This window comes from Passer domesticus, chromosome 19, assembly GCF_036417665.1.
Source record: "Passer domesticus isolate bPasDom1 chromosome 19, bPasDom1.hap1, whole genome shotgun sequence".
NCBI classification, from domain to species: domain Eukaryota; kingdom Metazoa; phylum Chordata; class Aves; order Passeriformes; family Passeridae; genus Passer; species Passer domesticus.
In genome coordinates, this window is record NC_087492.1 from 3,485,355 (window position 1) to 3,510,240 (window position 24,886).

A 24,886-nucleotide genomic window follows, 5' to 3' on the forward strand; every position below is an offset into this window, starting at 1 on the left:
TGAGATAAAGGACTATAAAGGAGTGAAAATTAGCACATTCCCTGGAGCAGACTGGAGCTCCTCCCAGGAGACAGCGCTCCCCTGGCTGTCCTCTGCCCCAGAGAGCTCCTCGTTGCTGCTGTCAGTCACTGCTCACACCAAGACAGAAATCCTGCACCAGAGGTCATGCTGCTGGAGGGGGCTGTGGGAAGGGCACAGGGCTTTGGGCACTTGGCCATATTTCCATCAAACTTTTATGGTCTGGAAGGGATGCTTATGGGATTTCACGTGTCTGATAATGAATGCAGGTAGCTGCTTGGATGCTGGGGAAAATGGGGAGATGAATAGGAGGAAAAAAAATATTTTTAATGGAATAAGGCTCCAGAAGAGTTGTTTTCCCAGGAATTTTCAGTGAAACTCATGCTGTGCACTGTACAGGGAATTCACAGCTGTGCCAGGGGATCTGCAGCCTCCAGAGAGGGAAAAGGAGAATTATGCTGCAGTGTGGAGAAGGGTCTGTCTCTGCTCACTGATTTCAGCCGTCACAGGAAACATCCAGTTCAGAAAACAAAATCCTGCACCTTCCTGTGTATCCATCCACTGGCAGCAAGAACCAGACAGCACCCCTGGCTTTCTCCACCTCACCCTTTGCTTTCCTCCCTCCAAGCTGAGCAGACACTGGCATCTGCAGCTGCCCTGCCCAAGGTTTGCCCAGGAAGGATGCAGTGGATGTCCTGGATATCCTGGAGCTCCCCTGTGGGGATCTCCAAGTGCCCAGAGCAGATCACATCAGCACAAGGCACCGTCCCACCTTGTGCAGGTTTGGCCCAGCAGCCTCACAGCTGAGAAGGAGAGATGTCCAAAATCATCAGCAACCATTTCTGCCTGGTGCCAGCTGCTCTCCAGGGCTCTCCTCTGCCTGCCCTGGGCTGGAGCTGCTCTCCCACCTCAGCCTGGAACACTCTGCACTTTGCCAGCCCTGCTGGCCCTGCCAGCAGCCAGCACAGTTTTGTAGGCTCATCTTTCTAGGAACATTTGTGCTCAAGATGACCAGATTCCTGTCATTTGGGAGGTCACTTTTGGCCAAGGTAGAGATTTCAAAGCCTTCACAGATATATATTGCCAAGTTATACCCTCCTTACATGACAGACTGCTCAATCCCTGTCCAATTTTCCACTGCTCACCTTCCACAGAGCTTTGAGCAGCAGCCAGGGCGTTCACATGGACAATCCTCTCCTGAAGCCTTCCGTGTAATTTATTCTGCTCATGAACTAAGCTCTCATGACTGCTCTAAAGGTTAAGTTAAACCCAACAGCTGGTCTGTGTGATGGCCACGTGGCTCCACAAACAGCAAATGGGCTGTGGGATAACCTTGAGACCTGACCCTCTGTGAGCTGGGAAATGCCCAGGCCCTGGGGACCTCTGGTTACCCCAGAGTCACCCCATGGGGACCAGCAGGGACCTCTCTGCCCTGACATGAAACCTTTGTGGGTGGCTTTTACAGGGAGCAGGCAATGGACTGACTTCTTGCAGATGTTAAGGTCTGCATTTACACATTCCAGGACACCAGTGCCAAACTTTCAAGGTGCCCATGTGATTTTCCATCCACTACACACCAAAGGGTCAGGATGAAAGAGCTTTCCCATTTCTTATTGCCTTTTTTATCCTGCACAACCTTAATCAGTCCAAGGCTAGAGACCAGGAAACTTTTTGGCTTAACTTCTCCTCCTTATCCCCATTTTACATTAAATCAGCCCAAAGGTCAGTGGGTGATGGTGGAAGCAGGTGAGCTGCTGTGCACGAGGCTCCCAGCTGGGAGCAACCACCACAACGTGTGTGTTGGAACAGAGGATGCCCTTTGTATAAAGTTATAACTGTATGAAATGAACATCTGGGCAATGAAACTGCATCAAGAAGCAAAAGATCCCACAGAACAAAATGAGGTGAGTGCACAATTAGTGAAAAAGCCATGTGATGACTAGAGGCAATCAGTGACCTTTATATCACAGCTTCAAAGTAGTTGAAAAAATGTGTAAACAGAAATTATTTCATGCTTTCCAAAGTAGAGCAGAGAATTTTATTTTTGAGATTATGTTAAGATAAGCTAAGACCAGCTAGCCCTAGGTCTTGAAGCACAGCCTCTAAATCCTGACTTTTCTAACTATTTATAAATTCTGACTTTTATAACTATTTATAAATTCCTCTTCCTATAATGGACAATTACAGACAGGAGGGAATTATTGCTGTTAGGCTGCATGTACATCTCTGATTCAATTGAAAACAGCCCACTTAGATAAATGATCAGCATCTTGCAACATCATGTTCTACAGAGAACAGATGCTGTGTGCTTATTGGAATGTAACAACCTCCAATTTGGGAGAGAAATGGACTCGAGCAGGATGCCAACTGTCAAATGAAAAGCCACCTACGACAGGGAAGCTCAAGAAATTTTTAAACCAGCAGCATCCTCCCTCTCCTTATAGTAAAGAAGTACTGATTATTCTGAGAGTTGTATTTTAAGATCGGAAATAATAATCTCAGGGTTTGGTGTAGGTAGAGGGTAAAGGAAGTGGGGAAGATGTAATGACTGGAAAATTAACATAAAATACTCTGGGAGAGCTCTGCATGTTCCCTTGGACAAACCCAGCACACCTCTGACAGGTGACACTCAGCTTCCTCCATCCCTCCCAGAGACAAAGGGTAATTAGGTCCTGAGGGAACACATTTTTTTGAGCTGGGCATGATCATGTGTTTCTCTTTAAAAAAATAAGCATCCTTTGGGTTTAAATTCACAGGAATTATGACAGAACACAGGACTGGTTGTTTGCAAAGACCTATCCAAATGGCTCTGTACTAATTTATTTTTTTAATGAATTATTGATGATTTCTCAGCAGAGACTGATGTCTATTCACAGGGATGACACAATTGCTTATCATAATTTGAAATCTGGTATTCATTTGACGTCTGTGCCTCAGCGCCTTGTTGATAAATTACAGCACAAAGCTCTGCAGGAACAAGTTCATATTCAATGTCTTCAAACAAAAACAATTGATGGTTCCTTTCAAGACCAAAAATACATAGAAGCTATGATGGCTAAAGCTAATTTTAAAAAGTAACTTAAAAAATAGTTTGGAGAGGGCATCAGGCCCTGCTGTGTAAGACAGGAAACAAAATTCAACTCAATTATTTCTGAATTGATATTTAGTCACAGTATTTTTATCTTCTGCTCTTCACACCAGTGAAATGGAAATAATTATATGTTTGTATGTAAAGAAGTTTGGGATCCTTCTAAAGAAAGTGTTCGGTCTGTTCTCTGATTTCTAGATGAAATCTAAGATGTGTCTCAGTAATCCTGGGTACTGGGAACCCTTTACTCCTTGTACTGTCTTCCCATGGAATATTGAATCAAGTTCAATATCTTGGTCTTGACTTGAAGATCTAGCCCAAAATATACAAAATACTGCATAAAACTCCAAAATTGAGAGTATGGTGAACAGTTCTGTCCAATTGGAGCCGAGGAGCTCTGCAACAAGGATAACATTTCAAGCAGTCAGGACTTCCTTAGAGGCTGGTGCCAAACAGTGAATGGGCTCTCAAATCAAGTCATCACACACTGCTTTGATTTCTACTGCAAATACCAGGAATGCTCCTGGGAACCTGTCCTTTTTAGCAGAAAACACAGTCATACTTAAAGTTCAAAATTCCCCAGGCTCTCCAGAGCAGATAAGAGAGCTGGGCCAAATGTCATCCCAACAATGGAGACCCCGTTTGCCAAAGCACGTGACAGGGGCTGGGTGTGTCACTACTGGGCACCTTGCTTTGTCACGGAGGTGTCACTGCAGCTGAGGGACACCATTTCCAGGAGGGACAGCTCCTGGACAAGGCAGCAGCATTTCAGTTCAGCTCCTCCCTAAGGCCAGCAAGTGGATGGAAATGCTCAGTGGAGAGCCTGAGCAGCAGACAAGGACTACAGCAGCTGCTGGGCTCTGGGAATTTCACACCACACTCTCAGAGCCATCTCCTCTTGTCTGTGTCAGCTCCCAGGGAGGGATAGACTGACCTGATCCCAAAAAAAGGTGGACTGGTCTCTACTAAATCCCTGCCTCCATTACGTACCCCTCTGGGATGCCTCTGGTCACTCTGGTATTTTGGACAGTACCAGGGGAAGGACACAGCCCAAAGCACCACCAGCACTGGGAGGAATGAGCATCACCAGGCCCAGATGAAGTGATCAGGCAGGTCCAGAATAGCTCCCAGATCATTCCTCATTGTTATTGTTGGCTTTGCCACAGTGCCTCGGAATTCATCTGGGCCCTGACAGTCTAAGTTGCCCTGACTGAGAACAAAAAGCCCAGCAATCCCACAATCACCACTGATGTTTTTAAACTGAAATACAAATCACCAGCAAAACCAGGAGTCTCTGAGGAGCAGACCACAGGACTTCACTCCTCCCTTAGTTTATTTTGTTTTGTAAAATGCTTGAAGAAAGGAACAGCTCAGTGGGGCAGAGCTTGGGACAGGGTTGTTAAGCCATTCACCAAGAAGCCATGCCCAGCTCACACGAGTCCTGCACCACTGGCTCAAGGACAGATTGCAGTTCCAGACTGGGGCAGGAGGTCTCACTGTCCTGGCAGAAGAGCTGTAAGAGCACAGGTAGAGGCAACACCCTGTTGTTCTCAGCTAGGTTTGCTCTGCAGTCCTGCCACACAAAAGGTCACACAGGCATCCTAACATGCCCAGGACCCCACAGTGGAAAAGGTACAAACCCAAGGGGAAGGAACAAAAAGTCTCTCACAGCAGCCAGCAAAATCTTTCAGAGGCAAATGACTGAAATACCACAACCTTCATCTGCCAAATAAACCTGGTGACCCTTCAGCACAACTTTAATATTAAATCTGTTTGCTCTTGGAATGATAAATACACCACACTGTGTAGGCAAAACTGCAGTTCTGATTCTGGCCCATGGAAGTCAAACAGGACTTTGCCACTGACCCAATGGCCAGACCCTCAAAAAGCAGGAGAGCCAAAAACATAATCACTCCAGCCAAAGAGATAGACCTTGGTCTATCCCACATAACAAAAACACTACAGTCAGAAACCTCAGGAGACAGCTCGTAGTCAAATCAATCCCTCCGCCACTTTAATTAATCATCTAGAAAGGGAAAGCACAGAATAGTCGCTTCATGGACATTGATTTCTCATGCCAAAACTTATGTAAATGCAGATGCAACTTCAGCAGAGCTCTCCAGAGGATGATGGCCTGATTCCAAACGCAGCTTCCCATGTTGCAATGTTCCAGCTTCCCTCTACCAATTCTATCCAAAAAAGTTTCCTGACTTCTCAGCCTCCCTCAAACTCCCATCTCCTGCAATCCATCTGACCTATGCAATGATATGGGAGCATTAATTCTCGCAGTCACGCTGTACCCCATAATGCCGATGTTCTGACGCCCCGGGCTCTCTAGCTGGGTGCAAATTTCAGTTCTACACCAAATCACTTCCTTTTAGAAGACAATGCAGCAGGAAGTTGAACACCTCTGTGACTCCCACAGCCTTTACCGGCATGCAAAGCTTCTGCTCCTGCGAGCGCCCCAGTAAAGGAGCTCCATCACAAGCTCCTCTCCCTCCCCCAGCAGCTATGCCTGCAACTCCATTTGCGACAGCAAAGCGGGCCTCGGCAACAATGAACAAACGGAGCAGAAGGAACGCGGGGCCCTTTGTGGCCGGGGCCGCTGCCAGCGTTATGCAATGCTCGCTATGGCAACGCCGGGCGCTCGGCAGTAACCCCGCCGCAGGCACTGAACTCTGCCCCACTGGCGAGCGCCGGGCCGCCCACTCGCCCGGCCGGGCTGTTTACACTGCTCACATGACGGCCCGGGCGAGGGAGGCTCCGGCAGCCGCGGCAGCAGCCAGCCGCATTTCTAGGACCGGCCGGCACTGCCAAAGGCTGGCGGACGTTCGCTCCGGGGAGTTGCGGGGCGCGCCCGCAGCGCCCCGCAGAAGGGAAGGGCTCGGGGCTTGGTGCTCCCGACGTCCAGGCACTGAGCATCCAGCGAGGGACAGAGAGATCAGGAAGCTTTCTTGCATTCTTGCAAAGTGTGGAATATGTAAAAATCCCTTTGCTTGCTAAAATGTATAAATAGTAAAAAGTTCTGCTGGTTGATTTGTGGAGTTCCACCTGGCACAGCCAGGCTTGGCAGCTCTGAAATAAATAATCAATGTCTGTCTCGAGTGTGCCATTATTGGCTGGCTGCACACCGGGTAACAAATCCGATTTTTGCAGACAACAGTATATTTTTTCTTTCCTTAATGACTGGCAGATGAGTGAGGATAATGAACTGGAGCTGGGCACACAACACTCGTCAAGAGCCGTGTGCCATGAGCTGCACGTACCTGGGTTACACGAGGTTGCACAGAGCTCCCAGAGTGGCACAGAACTGTCCTGGGCTCAGGAGCATTCACCAGGGCACAGAGGGGATTTGGAGATAGGGATGCTGTGCTCCACAGGTGCCTTGCTAAAATGGTGATTTAGTCTTACAGCACAATGCCAAAGGAAAAAGCTGCAGATTCCCAACCCGCTGTGTGAGCCCTGCTACTGCTCTGGCACTCCCGCAGCATTTATTTCCACACGTTACCAGATGTTCATTAACTCACACCCCTGTGAGGCTGGTATGGGGAAGTGAGCGAATAATAACCTCCACATTTTCTAATGAGAGAATTAAGAGCTCAGGTAACTCTCCCTGAGAGCCCGAGGCAGCAGAGCTGAGTCAGGGCAGAGCCTGGAAGGAGCCCTGAGCACCCACGCACACTCCAGGAATATGTTTCACTGCCTGGGGCAAACAACAACCCAATCTTCAGCAGGCCTCTTACCCGTGCTCTGCAGAGCCTCCTGTATTCCTGGGCACTTGGACTGAGCAGAAAACACATTTACAGTTGCAAACGATCCACCATGACCACTAACATCAAAGGAGCTGCTTAAAGGTACCCCCAAAACTTGCCAGGGGCCAAAGTGTGACCTTTGCATCACCAAATTGTGCTCTGTATGACACAGCCCTGGAAGACTCCTTGTGTCAATACTCTTGGCTGCTCTTAGGAAAAAACTCATGTCTTGCCCTAAAATATTGTATTCTCCAGTGAAACCTTGCTACTCTAAGTAAGAGGTTGTGGGGATTTCTCTTCTTTGCTGTGATGACAAGTTCCTTGTCACAAGAATGGACCCTGCAGATACAGCTCTGAAAAGCAGTGCCTTGACACCAAAACTGCCTTTCTTTCACATGTTCATCCAGTTACCCCTACATCAAAACGTAAAAGTTGCATTAGAAAAAATAGAAAGGAAATTTAGGTCCGGCTAAAAATCTTAACACTCCCAAATTTCAGTTTAAACCACTCTCATTTCTGCAGGAACAGGCTGCTGCAGTTCTCTGACCCTCACTGGTGACAGCAGCTGTGGGAGTTCTCCTCCAAGCCTCAGCCTCTTGGCACCAATCCTGCAAAGCCCTCACCTCTCTCCCCCACGGGTCAAACCTCTGCCTGCAAATGTTTTTATCCTGCAATATTATACAGTGCCTTTCCCAAGGCAAATGATAAACCAGCCTTGGCAGCCCATCGTGTGGCTACTTACAAGAAGAGAAATGCTGAGTATTTGGCTTATGAGACAGAAATACAGGAAGAAAATATTTATAACAATGCTACTGTTTAAATAATGGAGACCATAATTTATTACAGATGTGACCCTTGTCCAAAATGAAGGGTTTAAATCTTGCTGATGCAATGTAATGACAAGAAGTAGAATGGACTTAATGAAGAATTCAGCCAACTTCAATTCTGAATTGCCCCCTTTTATCACCTGCCATTTTGTACCCCAAAACAGGAACAAAATTTGCTTCTTTCAAGCATTGTTTGTCAGACTTTTCAGTGCTCAGATTTGAAAACTGATTGATAGGAAAACATCCACCCTTCATCCTAAAAGAGACTGAGCACTTCTGCATTTAACAAAATTTGGTTAATTATTAACAATTAAAGATGAGAAAATGGCATGGAACTCAGACAAGATTTGTTATGCTTACAGTCACATACAAAGAATGGAGAATGTATGTGCATGGAGGGGAGGATGTGCAATGAATTATTTCAGTGCAAATGGCAATTGCAGAGAAACAGACTGCAACACTGAAATGAGAAACCCTGAAATTACTGTACAAGGAGTCTGCAGGTACAATGAGACTGAGTTAATATGTGACTGGTTAGAAGAGGGGGCATGACTTGGCATGGAACTGTAACCAAAATGTTTTTACTTAATGTTTCACTTGGCACAGGAGGATCGGGTAACAAAATATTCACCCCAAATCCCATTTCAGTTGCTAAAAAGGCATTTCAGTTCCCTGTGCTGCAGTAAAAATACTTTTTCATTTTAAGTAAAATGGATTTAAGAAGCTACAAGAGGCAAAAGATGCTCAATGGTGTCCATCAAAGAGTTCATTTCCCTTCTTCTGATGCAATAAAACTGAAATTATAAAACACCACTCACATTTGCTAATCTAGTACACATTAGGAAAAAGGTGGATGTGCAACAAATGAAAACATTCACTTCCTATTTGCTTCATCAAGTTCTGTTTTCTCCTTTTTAAAAGCTGGTGTTGCATTGCCTGAACAGCATTTCCTTCAGAACAAATTACCTAAAGTCTTCAAAATTGGCTTCAGTATCTCCACCAACAGCCACAGTAAAGCTCCATGAGAAACAAGTAAAATTCATTGAATTCTTTGAGATACTGAATATCTTTTAAACTCTTTTATTCATTATATGAAAATACCTCACAGTGTTCAAACATTTGTCAGCATCACTTACCTGGTAACAGAACATCTTATTTTATTCACAGTTGGTGGGTGTTGGGCATTCTGCATTGCTGGCACTCTTTGTTGGTGGGGCTGGGCTCTCTCAAACAAAATTTCTTTTTGGTAGTTGGGTTATGTTAAACGTACTCCCAACCTAGCAAGTGTCCTTTAAGGAATTGATTCTTTTTAATAGTGTGCTCTAATCTGAAGTACCACACCCACCACCTTCTAATTCAATTTTATACTGGAACTGAAAAACTTTGTCATTTTATGTATACTGATTGAACTAGGGCCAAGGGGAATAAAACCATTAAGGCTTCACGTGAACTCAGAGAAGAAAGACTTCTTTGGTAATATAATTACAGAGCACAGAGCTCGTAAGAGGAAATGAACTACAGGGATTTATTTGATTAGACTTTTTTTTCTTTTTCCTTCTTAATGACAGCAAGGTCTCTCCTTCCCCCACCCCTTCCAGTCTAACAGTAGATGTTAAGCAAATTCTTGGCAGGCAGGAACTGGGACTGTTACAGAGGGATGTTTCAATGGGACACTGCTATGGAAGGAGTTTTGAGTATCTCACCATTGCTGAGGAGCCTGAACACTCCAGCTACATGAAGAGTTTGTTTGTACAAGGAGCTGAGGTTGTGTCCACCACATCACCTTTCCAGCATCAGGGCAAAGCTGGAGCAGGGTTCTGTGAGCCACTTCAGGGCTGTGCAAGCCTCAAGGGCAGTGACCAGTTGACTTTGTTGTCTTGGTAACGCTGTGGTTGACCTGGGTTGACCAGATCAGTGTGACTTAATCATCCTAAGAAGGAAACAACTGCAACAAGTGGAGAGCTAATTACTGTAGGTTCCCTCCCTGAATGGACTTCCTCAAGCTCGTGCCTCACGTTCACAACCTTTGGCCTGCCTTAGCCTTCAAACAATTCTGATTGAGCACCTCCCTGGGACAACCAAGGCACCTGCAGCACTTAGTGCACTCTGTACACGGATCTGTATCAATTCACACCCACACTGCAGTCTCAGGGAGCAGCAAGTTATAAACTCCTATTTACACTGTGTCAATATAGAGGATTTTACTGTTAGTTACAATGTAAAGTGCATGTTTTACCTACTCAGTGTGTTTAAACCCTGTTTTTTCTCTCTGTGCAGTAATGCAGCTGTGGAGATCATCTGGGAGACTAAAACAATTGGTGTCCTGATAGAATCATAACAGAGCTGGAGGAAAGGCAATTTCAGCACAAATCTCGACAGCAGAACGTGCTTCTGTTTAAGTCTGACCTGCTCTCCTTGCAGAAGCAGCATGACAGAGTGTTTTGCAAAAGATTTGTATTTATATGCTTGGCTGTCAGCTCTAGATGTTGCTCCTTGTCTGTATAATAACTACATGGAATGCTCAGTGGAGATGTTCTCTAAATTGAAATAAACAGAATCAATGCAGACTTAACTGCACTGTCACACCACATGAATAAAACATGCTGATGGATTTCCTTGGCCAGTGTTCAACAGGGATTTATTTGGTCATTGTTATTGCTATGCAAAGTGCATGTTAAATGGTGTGCCAGCAGTTGAAAAATGCCATTTCTGTCTAACTTTTACCTACTGTTGTTACCAGTAACTCCTAGGATTTCTGAAATAGAAAGAGCTGCATATTTATCTCTGCCACACAGTACAAGGGAAGAAAAAGAAACATTATGAAAAATAGCTATGTACAATGGTTAACACTAGATAGGGATCTAGGGGACATACATTATATAAAAATTACTCAATATAATTTCACAAGTTAACTTTGAATCCTCTGCATTTCTTGTATGTATTTCTCCAGCATCAAACCATCCTTTTTTTAATGTTGCTTGATGAACTGCTGCAGTTCACTGACTCCTGCACCTTCACTTGGTTTTGCAGTTTCTGTATCCTCATAAAACAACAGCCAGACCGCTAAACGTGGTCACTTCCTCCATCATCCAAGCAGACCAAGGTTGTTTCAGTTCACTGCAAGGCACTGAAGCATGTACAGGTCTCATCTGATTACAGAGAGCCTGTAATACCCCGAGGCCACTGAGACTGTCAACACAGCTGTCCCTGTGTGCTGAGACAAATGTCCTGCTGGGCAATCCCCGAGTCAAAATGGAAACACAACTTCTGACATGGATTAGGGCTAAGGACAAGGACTGGAAAGGGGCCAGGAAGGCAGGGAAGTTTATTAGGTTTTACTAAAGGAGATTCTGTTGAGCTGGTAGGAAGTACCTTGACCCTGGTGCTGCTCTGCAAGTCCGAGTATTCTGAGGTATTTCACTTCTCTGCTCACCTGTTGCTAACATAACATAAACATGAACATTTTATGAGCATGTCTCAGACACACAAGACCACGCAGAATGTGTATAAAGCTCAAAGAATGGAGGTGCAGAGATCTGTACTCTAATGGCTTAATTAGCTCTTGTGAGAAAAGCAGTCTTGCTGCATCGGCACTGAGCAGCTCCCACCCTCATCCACCCCATCCTCACCCTCCCCACACCTTCATCCATCCCACACCTTCATCCATCCCACACCTTCATCCATCCCACACCTTCATCCACCCCATCCTCATCCATCCCACCCCTTCATCCATCCCACCCTCATCCATCCCATACCTTCATCCATCCCACACCTTCATCCATCCCACACCTTCATCCATCCCACCCCTTCATCCATCCCATCCTCATCCATCCCACACCTTCATCCACCCCATCCTCACCCTCCCCACCCCTTCATCCATTCCACACCTTCATCCATCCCACACCTTCATCCACCCCATCCTCATCCATCCCACCCCTTCATCCATCCCACACCTTCATCCATCCCACACCTTCATCCACCCCATCCTCATCCATCCCACACCTTCATCCACCCCATCCTCATCCATCCCACACCTTCATCCATCCCACACCTTCATCCATCCCACACCTTCATCCACCCCATCCTCATCCATCCCACACCTTCATCCATCCCACACCTTCATCCATCCCACACCTTCATCCATCCCACACCTTCATCCATTCCACACCTTCATCCATCCCACACCCTCATCCATCCCACACCTTCATCCTCTCCACACCCTCATCCATCCCACACCTTCATCCATCCCACCCCTTCACCCTCCCCACACCTTCATCCATCTCACATCTTCATCCTCCTCACACCTTTACCCATCCCACCCTCACCCATCCCATACCCTCAGGAAAATCCTGGCAGAGCTGCAGTCAAAGGCAGAAATTCTGTTTCCTGCCACAAACTCTGCAGCAGAAGCAAGCTGGAGCAATCCAGTCCCTGAACCCACTGAACAATCTCCTGAATGTACATCCTGAGGGTTAAACATCCCCAGATAAATCACAATTACTGTTCATGCAGATCACCTTAAGACCAAATGAGTCTGGACAACAGTGTTTAAACATTAAATTCTGCAGGTTTATTTTTCTAATACCTCTTCATATTCTTTTTAATTAATTTTCTGGTCATCTGTGGCTTAGAAAATGATTGAACCATTAGGTATCTGCTCCCACATCTGGGCTTTCTTTAAACAAAGTCACAAAAACAATGAATCTTCTCCTACATAAGACTTTACTGCTTCCTATGTTCATGCTTTTGGTGTTTTAATCACTACTAGAGGCTCACACACTCTCATCTCAGCAAGTACAGTATGCTGGATAAGCCAAAAAGCCATTTTCAGTTGAAGGCTTGCCCAGACATCCAATATTTAATCATAAAAGTCTGACATTTTCTTTTGCTCTGAGCTACTGATAAAAAATTACTTCATGGAACATTTGAAATGGGAAAAAAATTTAAAAAAGGGAAAACAGGGCTGTAAAACAGGACTCAAAACAGGACTCAAAGAATTGGCAGGAGCATTCCCAGCCTTGGGCCCTGTCCCTGCCAGTTCAGCTGCTCCAAGGGCCAGGGAGGGTTGGTGACACCACAACAGTGACAGTGCCACACAAAATTCAAACCAGGTGTGGTGAGGGCCAAGCCAGCAAAATTCCTGCCCACCAGGACAGGTGGGTGTCAACCCATTCACTAAATAAGTGATTTAGTTCTTTCTAAAACTACTCTCTCTCTAAGGATAAAATTGAATTTCTCCAGTTTGTTGTATTAATAGGGATGGAGTGATGCATTTCTCCTCACTAAATTAACTTTTAGTCATGGTTTGTGCAATTTTGAGTTGAGAATGGAGGCTGGAGCTCCAAATCATAACAGTATTTTATAATTGTTTCCAAACAACTGGGTAAATGATATCAGAATTTCTAGAAATAATGGAAAAGCTTATCAAAACACAGTACTAAAAACTAACACATGCAGTAAACAAAGATAATATTAACTGTAGTTAAGGAGATAAAGCAGTTGGTTTTGGATCACACATGCTGCTGAGGCATCTAAAAAATTAGTAGAACAGACTTTCACATCTATTTTTATTCACAGACCACAAGAAGAAAAAGGATTTCCTCCTTCAGTTTTGAATGAGCTTCTCAGCTCTGAATTACTGAGTGTCTGATAAGACAACTCAAAAGGAGTCTCTCACTCTAAAATAGTCTAGTGCTAAGAGAGAGGACTCCATCCACTCTGTGGTTTTATTTTCTCTTAAACAGTGGCAGGAAAAAGCACAGTGCCTGCCTATTAAATTTCATGTAAGTTATCCTGTTAAGAATAGATGAACCTTAGTTCTTAGTACAATGGTCATAAATGCACATTAAACCACAATGTTTTATTTCAAACCATTTAATTTAACATAATAAAATATTAATAATTGCAATAAATTTTGATCCATGCTGCTCCAGTGGCTTTTGGTTTTACAGGGCAAAATCAGGCTTGTCAGCTAAGTAATTCTTGTTACTGATTGCAGTTATTATCAGTGTCATAGGCTTTTAAAGCCAGCTGTGGTCATTATTCTCATACAAAATGTGTGTAACAGCTCAACAGGCCCCACCCACCAAATCTCTTCCTGGTGTTGTCCTCCTGCATGACCATCAAGTCATCTCATGGATAAAGCAAACAGCTCAGGCACTTTAAACATCCATTATTAGGCCTGTTTTCCACTTCTTTCATCATTCTGGTGGCACTTTTCCAAGTATTTTACACCAAGATATTGAAGTAGCACAAGAGAATCTCAAACAACACCTGAAGAAGCAATAACAGCTCCTTGCTCCTGTCTGATATTCAAAAACTGGAAATAAACCTGCACAGGTGAGGTGACAGTGCAGCATTCCCTGGCTTCAAACAAAGGACTCCTGGCTCTCATCTGCACACTCAGATTCCTGAATTCACTGCCTCCAGCACACGAGTGTGTGACCATCCTGGGGCAGCACCCCTCCAAACCATTCCTCTGCTCACAGGCACAGGGAGAAGAGGAAAGAGCACCAAGGTGCAGCTCAGCAAACTGGGCTGGTCCTGCTGCTGCTGGTTTAATGGCAAAGAACTGAGAGCCCTGTGCCTTCCCCAGCTCCTGCTGAGAGGGCAAAAAGAGCCTCTGGTCACCTCCTTCCCACGAGTGAGCTGAGCAGGGGGACTCGGTGAGTTCAGTGTTTGCCCTTGAACTGGTGTGGGCTGCATTTGGCACTCTGCTTTTAGATCAATACATAACCCAGGAGTAATCTTATCTGGCAGGAACAGGGGGGTTGGGGGGAGGAACACAGCCCCAGAGGTGAGGAGAGCAACTCTTCTAAATGTTAATGGGTTAAGAATAGAAAGGTCAAATGCCTGCCTTATCAGAAGGCCCCATGTGCAAACAGGCACCAAGCTCAGCAGTCAGAGCACCAGCTGGGGATAAATGTCAGAAGTTAGTTACTGTAGCTGTAAACACCAAATCAGGATGGTGCAACTGGGAAACCTCCCAAGACACTTCTGGTTTATACAGATCACTGGGAAAGTCCAACTGCCAAGTCTGGCTGGAAATTACTTCAGTCTTAGAGCTGCTGTGGAAGCAGAGAGCACCTGTGAGCTGTGTGCTGGCCCCACAGTGAGCCACTGCAGGAGGGGTGTTGAGTGTGCCCTGTGTCCAACATCCTGGCTGGCTCCTGATTGCTCCTGCCAGAACTCACACACTCTCCTGGAATAAGGAGAATGAGGATGGAGACAGAAAGTCCTTCCTCACCTCCCTGAGGGTACAGAGGGCACTAAGCAGAAGCTGCACGAGGATCCTGAGCACAACGTGTAATGGATTGGGGTGGAATAAGAGATGAGGCAGCACAGGGAAAATATATCTACCTTAAATATTAATACATTTTTAGCCCAGTTCTAATTAATCTTCTTGTTGGCATCCAAGGAAAGAGGCCAGAAGTTGTATTACAGTGGGCAGTAATCTTCTTGCAGATACAAGCAATCAGCTTGCAGGAATGGTGAAGAGCACAAACACATCCTGGTGTGAGAGTTCCTGTGAGGAGCCTTTGCCAGCCACCAGCATCCAGCCTGGCACCTTTTGCTTGCAATAAGTTGTCAATAAAATTAACCAGCTGATTCCATTCTCTGCAAAGATTGGCAGTGAGCAGCCATGTTAAAGAATGCTGCTGTTCAATCTCTCCTGGTACAGGAGAAAGTTACCTGAGTTTGGAAAACAGGTACAGGATACCTGGCACAGCTCCCTGCTTTCTGCAGAACAAAGAGCACCATTCTTGTCACCCAGCTGTAAACAGCTATCAGAGGAGAGGGTTAACTGCCACGTAAAACACAGAGAAGGAATAGTAACTACAAATCCAGCAAGGCTAAATATATTTTATCCCACAAAAGGGATAAACAAGATCTGTGCTCATAGCTCAGAGATCGTGTTCTAACCATTGAATAGTTACTTTAATTGGTAAAGATAGGGTTACATTTAAAAACAAAAAAGGAATGTACCCATTTGGAGCCATTGCTTTCTGAAAGATGATTTTTTGATGTTTGTACCACAAAGTGACACTCTGCAGTCAACTGGCCGTGCCTCCAGCCCCAGCCATAGGGGAGAACATCATAACCTACTTAAATCTGCAGGCTGCAGCCTCTGTGCAGCAGGGCTCCCCAACAGGCACAAACAGCTCGTTCCCTCCACCAGCATTACTCGGCATCTGTTTATCCCCCACTCTCCTGGCAGCATCTGCTCCTTTGCTGACACACATGAGCTGCTCCTCTGCATCACCACCCTCGTTTGCAGGCTGGGAACTCGAGTTCATCCATTTGAAAGAGCACAAATATTCAGCAGCACACGTTTCACACACATGGCATCACTGAGCTCTATTAACAGTTCTGTTCAACCCTGAAGCTACTGGATTTTCAGTGACAGCTCCAGCATGTTAACGACTTGGGATGTTTTTCTCACGTAGGGAAGAAAAAGCTTTTATAAAAATACAAGTTTTTACCTTTTCTATTCACAGCAAGAATGACCAAACTTATTTATCCTGTGAGTCACATCCTGAAGGCTTCACATGGCTGACAGCCTCAAGAGATATAATATACATTCTGGAGAGCCACTGCAGGGGAGAGAGAGGCTTTTCATCTCTCATTTCTTGAGCTGAGAGCTCAATTGAACTTAGTTCAATTTAGGAATAGGAAACACAGCCCAAGTCTTCCAGCAGCACGACATTTCCCAAGTTGCTGCAAATTTGAATGAAATAATTTGCCAACTCTGAATGAAGCTGTGGAGATTCTGCCACAACTCTTCTGTTTCATTATGCAGGAGGCAATTTTGAGAATGCTGCCTCAGCTCTGCTGTTTATTGTGTGGACGTGTCTGCCTGCTGCAAGTCCTGTCACTGCCTCTCATTCTGACACACGCTGGCATTTTCTTGGCTCTCAGTCACAGCAGGGGAAGAGCACAAGGGTATTGCAGAAACAACTCCTTTCTTCATCCCCCTTTAACATGGTCACATTTTAAAGATGATTCTCTGAGCACATTTCTTACAGATGAAACTGTTTCATAGAGATTCAAAATTGGACAATAAAAATGCAAAGCCCACCACAGCATGAAATGCAATCCAGGAGAGACCATATGCAATTTTCTGACCTGTGTTATTTCTATGCTGTCATCATTCTGAGGCATTTGATATGCTGCTCTTTGGTTTAAACCCAAGAATGGCATCTGAATTTTTACCATAATAAACTTCCTCAACAGACTTTGCATTCTCATTATTCTACCCATGCAAGCCACAAGGATTTTTTTCCTCCTTAAATGTCCAATCTGCAGGCAATGGTTGTGAAACTCCATTATTTCCAGGAACTGCTGGCAAACCTACTGCTGTCTGCTCTTCTCAGCATTGCCTGTATTTTCCTTGTTCAGCCTTAAAAGCCAAACTCGGTTTGCAAAAATGTCTGGGTTTCTTGATGCCAGAACTGAATAAAGAGTAGAACAGGACAGAATTAGATGGTTTTATTATGTTGAAAAGCCATTAACTCACATGAAAGTCTGTAAAACAACAAGAGCATAAAACTGGAAATAGATGCTCAGTCTTAAATTCTATTACTCAGAAATTTTCCTAGGCATTACCAATCTTTTTGGTAATGTCTTTTTAAGATCCACCTTAAATCTTTTTAAGCTCCACCCTCATCTGATCCTTACAATCAAAACAATGTGGAATATTTTTTAAAGTTGTAACTACTTGGATTCTCATCATTCAGTAAAGTGACAATAATCTGTAAAGAAAGGCAGCCTGAATTGTCCAATACAGGTGATGTCTGCCACAAATTGGTCTTCAACAGGCAGAGGTAAAGAACAGACAGGTATTCTCAGTTACCTGGGAAGAGAATACACAAGAGGAGATACAGCCAAGAATGCTGGGAGATGTGACAAAGATTCTGGATTATGCAAATCTTTCATCAGTCATGATGATCCAAAAGCTACAATGGGAAACTCCCCACCTAAGGGTTATCTGCAGGACCACACAGTGATCTCAGCCACACACAGGAGCATCTTCACAGAAAGCAAGGGAATTACTCAAAATTTACTGGCAGGACCAAGATCAGAATCTGACCAGATCCAAACAAAAACCAAACAATGCCACAGGCTGTAAGAACAATCAGCAGTCCATGGGGTGTGAAAGCAATGGAAACTTCTGTGATGCACTTCAGTGACTGAAAATATTCCAGTGCTATTGTTCTTCCTCTCCAAAACATCTTGGACCTCATCCTGTGTTCCTGAGCACTCCTGACAGCTCTGAAAAGATAACTGAGAGACTGACAGTGGCCTGAGCTTCCTCAGCTGAGTTTCCCTTTCACTCCACTTGGGAAAGCTGCAATGCATGGAGCAGTGGCTGGGGCTGAGTCCTGACCATCCACGACGCCAGCCCAGTTCATTCCTAAATGCAAACCACATTGGGCTGTTGAGCACGATAATAAAAACCTGCTGACCTAGTTTCCTGCAGAACAAAATCCTCTGTCTCCCCTCCTCCTGTGCCAAACCTAAATCAGATCTCGAAATTAACCCTTTGACTAGCAAGGAAAACTCTAATAATGATCCTCAACACTCATGCAGCATCTCACACCATGAGAATAGCATGGAAACAGCAACTGCTCCATGCCCACAGCTCTCCACAAAGGGGAGGTTACTGCAGGATGAAAGTAAGACCCAGAGAAGGTCAGAGATCTTAGCAGACTTCAGCAGAGAACTTATTCTCTTCCTTCCAAAGCATTTTGAAGCTCTGTGCCCCCACAGTTTTCTTTGTAACATTTCTTCTATGCAGATATGAAACCTTTGTTCATGATGTGGCCAAAAAACAACAGCACAGCTCAGCTTTTTTAAAAACTGCATTAAACCACTCAAGAAAGGACCATTGTTCTTCCCAAATTTTGCAATGTCAACTTGCAAGTCCTTTTCTGGAAGATGAGAGCTGATTGTGCCTGCTCCAAGTGTCTGGCGAAAGTGCTCCCTTGTAATGGCTTCACTTCCTCAGTGATGCAATGTTTCATTTGAAGGGATGCCTGGGGGAGCTTCAGAATGCACCCAGAATGCAAAAATAACAGGGCATGTCACAACAAACTCAGCCAAGAATACGCAAATGGGAATTCTTTGGCTGTAGGATGCTTCCAAAGGCAGCTCTGGATGCTGCTGCTGCTGCAGAGCAGAACCCGCTGCAGTCAGGTAGGAGCAGCTGGGGAGCCTCAGATTCCAGACTGCTGAGAGCACCTTTGCTGGCTCACACTGACACTGTCAGCTGGAGGAGTTTTCAGTCATGCGTCAAAAGCGTTTTATTAACACAAGAGTGGAGATTAACAACTGCTATAGAGCTTGACAAATGGGTATTTTACAACGAGGTGACCAAGATGCAACTTGCAAGTGCAATTGCTGACTGCAGGTAGAGCTTTCAGTTGCTGTAAGAAAGACCCTGCACTGAATAATTTAATCACTTGTTGCTCCTGTATGAACTGAGAGAGCTTTGCCTACATCCAGACAGCACCCAGGACCTGGAACGACTCCAGAGTTTCCTACAACAGCATTTGAAGAAAGAAGGAAACAGGAAAATGACAACGACAAAGCATGTCAGCAATGCCACTTCACCTGAGAAGAGGTTCCTGTCTCTGCCACTTTGTCACTCTCTGCAGGGAAGCTGTTAAGTCATACAGAATAAAGACAGCACTTAATACACTGTACCCTCCAGGGAGTTTGAAGTGAAGAACAAAAATCCTGGATTAGGGAACACTGCAAAGGTTGTTGTAACTGTATCTGTTCTCTGGATGCTGCATCTTCTCAGGTGAACTCCACAAAAACTTCTGCTCCACCTTGGAAATGAGGAAGACAAAAGTCTGAGTTCCCACAGACTTATTGCTAACATTGGTCAGGGTTAGAAACATGATGATGGAAAAAGAGCGTCTTATTCATCATATCTGCTCCCTCAGGGCTTAGGAGTTGTACATGCTTTTTTTATTGACACAAACAAGCTTTAACTTCTATTGTCTTGCAGAGGAAGAGAAGGCTGAACTCAGTTCTGGCTCACACATCATCTGCAATTCCAGCCAAATCCCAGCCACACAACTTTTATTACTGGGAGGATGTCAGAGGCAAAAGACACAGCTGGAGACTCAGAGCCCAGACTGAGCTTTGCTGTGCTGGCAGGGAGACAAACCAGTTTGTGATTTGTATGTAAACAGAGCCAATCTGAACTGGAAGGTCATTAAGAGAAAACACATTTTACACAACACCCATTGTGCAGTTCCCTTTCCAACTTTCCCCATACTAATTTTTTTTTTTTAATAGGACTTTGTCTTTTCTTGTTGACTGTTTCAGTGACAATTCCTGGGCATGCTGAAGCCAATGGCCAACCCCCACTGGAACTGATGGAAGTGAAATTCTTTAGACTGGATTCCAAGGAGGAGTTTGCCCAAGAGAGACTGCAAATCCCCTCCTCTGCTTTCCAATACAGTAATTACCTGCAGAAAATGCAACTCCATTGCAGAGGCAAAGGATGATGTTTCCAAAGCATGTCACAGCCTCAGATCTCACAGATTTACTTTAACTCAGGTACTTACATTTTCTACTGTAGCTACAATTAAAACAAGATTATGAGAATCCATAAAGAAACCACACAGTTCTTGTGATCAAGGCATTAGTGCCTGATCCATTATTGTGAGAAGGCTTTTAAGAGCATTCCCAGCAGAAATAGGAATACATTTTCCTTGAGTAAGCTTGGAGGAATGCAGATTCAAAAGCTTAAGCAGAATCCACGCTAGATTTTTTTTTGTTTGTTCTTTCTTTCTAAATTGCTGTGATTATTTGATATAATTGTTACCCTTTAAGGGTAAGAGTTAAGCATTTCTCTGAAAAAAAGACCTGTGTCTGCCTATAATTAACAGCTGCAGGTTCAAAGGAAGGACTAACAGAGATGTTGCTGGGCTATCAAAGCAGAGAACCTTCAGAAGCAAAAGGAAAGTGCCTGTCATTCTCCATTAGTTCCTCAGGGTCAGTGCTGGCAAAACAGACTGAATTGTTCCATGTGTAACCAGCAAAATAAAGAGGTTGTTGTAGTTTGCTGTGCTTAAAAGGGGACTCCTGGGTATAGCTGTTGAAAATAGCTTTAATCTAAAGACTGTATCTTTCTATAGCTTCCTGGAAGCATGAAGAAAGTCCACTCAAAATGTTTTAACAGGAAATCAGCAAACTCAAAGACACTTCCTTCTGCTTGGACACAAGTGTTCTAGTGACAGAATGGCTCCCAGCCAGGAAATCTGTGTTCCCAGGAGACAGCAAAGCTGGGACAAGAACCATCTGCAAATCCAGGATGGCTCCTTGGAGCTTTCTTTGCTCTGAAGATGATGCCTGTCTTTAATGTATGTGGAGAACTTTGAAAAATCATTCATGAAAGAATAGTAAAAGGCAACTCTGAATGAACTAAGCATGAACAAAAGAAAAAACAAACCCTTGTAATGGATTTTCCTGTTCTCCTGCATGTCCCTATCTTCAGCCCCAGACTCCTGAAATGCAGCCATTATGCACAGCTTTATTTCTTTTCTTACCATAAGCTCAGCAATGCTGATGGTTTTTCAGTCAAATCAAACTTTCATCAGCTTCAGGAGATGGCTGGGATCCCTCTTCTCATCTTTCATGTTTTGAGATCAGTATTTCATAGTTTTTATTCTGCTAAAATCATCTTGAGAATTAAAAGTATAAATTTCAATGCGGAGCATTTTGATTTGATTTCCATAAACCATTTTATCCTCTAGCTGTACTGCTTCATTTCCCCCTGCATTTATTCTGAGCCCTTGGCCTCTCTGGCCAGGCTGTTCCCCTCAATCAATCCCTGCTGTGGCTTCCCTGATGTGCTGGGACAGGTCCCTGGTGACATCTGAGGGAGAATCCTCGAGTGTTTCCAAAGGTGCTGCTCACTGCCCTGCTGAGGCAACCCAGGGCCCTGAGAGGATCTTTCTCCCCTTCCCCCTTGGTGGACAGCAAGGAAGTTCCTTTTGCTGGAAAGCTCAGGAAGGACCTGGTTCATGGCAGCCCCAGGGGAAAAAAGGGGCAATTTCCTTATTGACAAAAATATCTGACTCAGGACAAAATAGCCAAACCTAACTTAGTGCAATACAAGGCTTTGTTTCAGAAAGCAGCTTTCCTGGAGGGCTGGAGACAGCTCAACCCCCAGAAGAATTTCCTCTTAAATTGTTGCATAGAGCAACACTTATAAAAGCAGATGCCTGAAGGCAGACTTTGATATAATCCTTTTTATAAAGTGTTCTGAGGTCCTAAAATGCCAGCAGGAACTGCCACGTAGGAAAGCACTTTGAAAAAATTATCTATTTAGAAATGTAAATAAAAATAGGTGGCCAAATCTTTTATTGTCTTCTCAGAAAGAAAACAATTTACATTTCCAGAATTACACTAAACAGAAATGAAATTTGGCTACAGATTGATAAATATCAAGATCCCCACCTGACTGACAAAGTGCCCTCTTGTCATGATGAAGCTTGTTAGTGTTCAGGATGATTTGGAGTGGTTTTGGCTGATTCAAAGGAGGTAGGCTGATTTCCCTGCAATACACACTGAGCATGTGATCAATTTACATGTCAGATTTCTGGTCCCACAGATGTCGTTCTTAATTACAGAAAATTCTGAATTAAAAAAAGGCCTTTACAGCATTGCTGGGATAAGAAAGATTAAGAAAATCCCATCACTCACTCCTGAAATATGCAGCACTTCCAGAATAAAGCATGGCAGTCATTTTAATCAGCATACAGATCAGCTTTTTAGAATTAGCAATAAAATAAAATGTCAAACTATGACACCACGGGGAACTTAGGAAGACAAAATGTAACTCATTACCACAATTACTGCAGCAGAATTAAAACTATTAACTACTGATCCCAAAATATGAAACAGAACAGGAAAGAAGGAATATTGGGGAATAACATCACCTTTGTGATAGGAAAACATAATAGGTAAGAGGAACATTTTTTAGGATCCCACAGCTCTGTGCACCCAGCACCCACATTCCCATCAATAAACCCAAGGACAGCAAACCCAAACTGGATCAATGGGATGGACTTAATGACTCTGCTTCTAAATTCTAATAGAAAGGCTCAGATTTCCAGTGATATATTTTGTTCTCTGAAGGGCCTGAGTGTTTTTTGTGATCACCACAACCAGTCACACACATTATTTACTTAAGGATATATTTTTCCCATGACCTTACAGACTCATTTCTCTGTCATGGAGAGGTCATGGAAGGAAGTTTGTTAGAAGTTAAATATGAGGAAGTGCAATAAAGGCTATTTACCTTATAGAAGGAAAAATGAGTCCAACAGCACAGAATTATTACATAAAAAACGTTAAAAAAAAGATTTTGAGCCTCTCTGCAGCCTCACAAAAATAGCCTGTGATAGTGCATGGGCAGATGTCCTCTCTGCTGTGCAGAGTCTGATCTGAGCCCTTCTGGACTTCAGTGAAATAATAATAATAAAAAAGCAAAGGGAGTGCAATTTCCATGGAAACTTGGAAAGAGATGTAACATTGTTTGCCGTAAGCGTCCGACTGTGAGTGGAAAATTTTCCAGTTTACACAGATCTCAGCTATTATTTTCTTTGCAGTGCAAACTTGGGCCAAATATTTTCTGTCATATTAAAGATGCTAATAGTCAGTTTTACTTTCTGTCCAGAACAACTGTGCACAAAAGCTTCAGCATGCACAGTAAAACATCTGATATTTATCTTTCCATGAACCCAAAACACACATTAGAAAAAAAAGAATAATTTGGGCTTTCTTTTATCTGCTTCTCTTCAGAAAGAGAAGGCAGCTCAGAAATCATCTCCTCTTTATGTGCAATGTTTCAGACTAACAGACAGCTAGAGCATTGGCAGATGTGCCCACTGTAAATGGGAGCTCAACTCACAGGAAAATTTGCTGTTGAAGCACATAAGATGATAAAAATATACCAAAAGCACAGAATTTACATTAAAATTTACATAATTAATGAAGTGACTTTTATCTTACATGAGTTTCAGAACTCACTCTCTTGCTACTCCTCCCTTACCCAGCAGCAGGAATAATTGTCACAGTCCAGAAATTAACTTTGAACAACACAAGCCCAAGTTCTGAGCTGGGCTGCTCCAAGTTAAGCCTTGTGTGGGAATGGTAACAAAAGTGGATTGTGAAACTTTAGTGCCCTAAATGCAGCTGGTTGGTGTAGTGTGGGAGCTGTGATAATGACTTGGCAGCTCAGGGAACACCTCTGCAGATCTGGTGCCTGACCTGTACTGGGTGCAGAGCTCAAATCTAAATTAGTCTGGAACATGTGTGCATGCCCAGACATTCCTGCCCTTCCCACTCCTGGACATGTCCCACAGAGCAGAGAACTGCTCTGCAGGAAATGTGTGGTGATCTCAGATCTCTAGGGCTGAAATCTGGGTACAGTTTGGGGCCATATTTGTGCAGATTTGAGCAGTCTTTAAGTGAGATAACAAACACAATGGCAACATCAAACACAGCTCCTGGAGGATCCAGGCAGAGCGGCTGTGTGATAGAGACTGAACTGGTCCTGCTGGGAATCCTGGGCATCCTTGAGAGAGGCATTGTTTGAGGCAAGGCACTGCTTAAGGAGGATTTGGTGTTTAGCACAGATTTCACCATAGGCTGACTGAAGCTTTCTCCTCACAAGTTCACACACAGTCCCAAATGTCATGGTGATTTTATACCTGCCTGCCCAGTGAGATGACAGAGCAAGTCAATCACCTGGCCTTGAAAATCTATTTCCCCTTTTACATCTTGCAAATTCTACTCACTCACTTGCAGATCACACAAAGAGGAAGCAGCATGACTCAGCTCCACACTACAATGGCTGGAGCAGATCCAGACCTTGCAATCCTTTGGGCTTTCCTTACCAAAACACAAAGCTGCAGCTTGGCTAATGTAAAGCATGCAGTGTTTGTGTAAGCAATGGGAGATGGGCAGCAGGCCAGCAGCTCTGCAGAGCAATGTGCTCCTTCTTTACAGTGATGGCAAATCATCTTCTGAAGAGTTCAGCAAGGAACAAAAGAGCCAAAGGGCTCTGATCTTAAAATGCTAAGGAGAAACAGCCTCCTGGGCTGTATTCTGTGGTATGAATTTACATTGAAATCTAGTGGTAAATAATGCATTACTTTAGCAAGTTCCACATAATG

At 44.1% G+C, this 24,886-nt stretch overlaps 1 protein-coding gene and 1 long non-coding RNA gene across 5 annotated transcripts in view; one reads left to right on the plus strand and one right to left on the minus strand.

Annotated features, from left to right (window-relative positions):
• Positions 1-24,886, minus strand: part of PIGL (phosphatidylinositol glycan anchor biosynthesis class L) — a 52,329-nt gene that overhangs the window by 22,209 nt on the left and 5,234 nt on the right. For 2 of the 4 annotated variants that reach the window (XM_064395006.1, XM_064395005.1), the window contains exon 3: positions 11,058-11,124. The exons of 1 other annotated variant lie outside the window; for it this stretch is intronic. In XM_064395006.1, coding sequence (XP_064251076.1) covers positions 11,058-11,124 — 67 coding nt within the window. Of the gene's footprint in view, positions 1-4,096; positions 5,362-5,538; positions 5,554-11,057; positions 11,125-24,886 lie in introns of those variants that run through there. One more of the 4 variants, XM_064395007.1, reaches the window with a different exon arrangement.
• LOC135283869 (uncharacterized) lies at positions 8,209-10,300 on the plus strand. The gene is made up of 2 exons (XR_010349459.1): positions 8,209-9,846; positions 9,963-10,300. It is a non-coding gene; the product is annotated as an uncharacterized LOC135283869 (long non-coding RNA).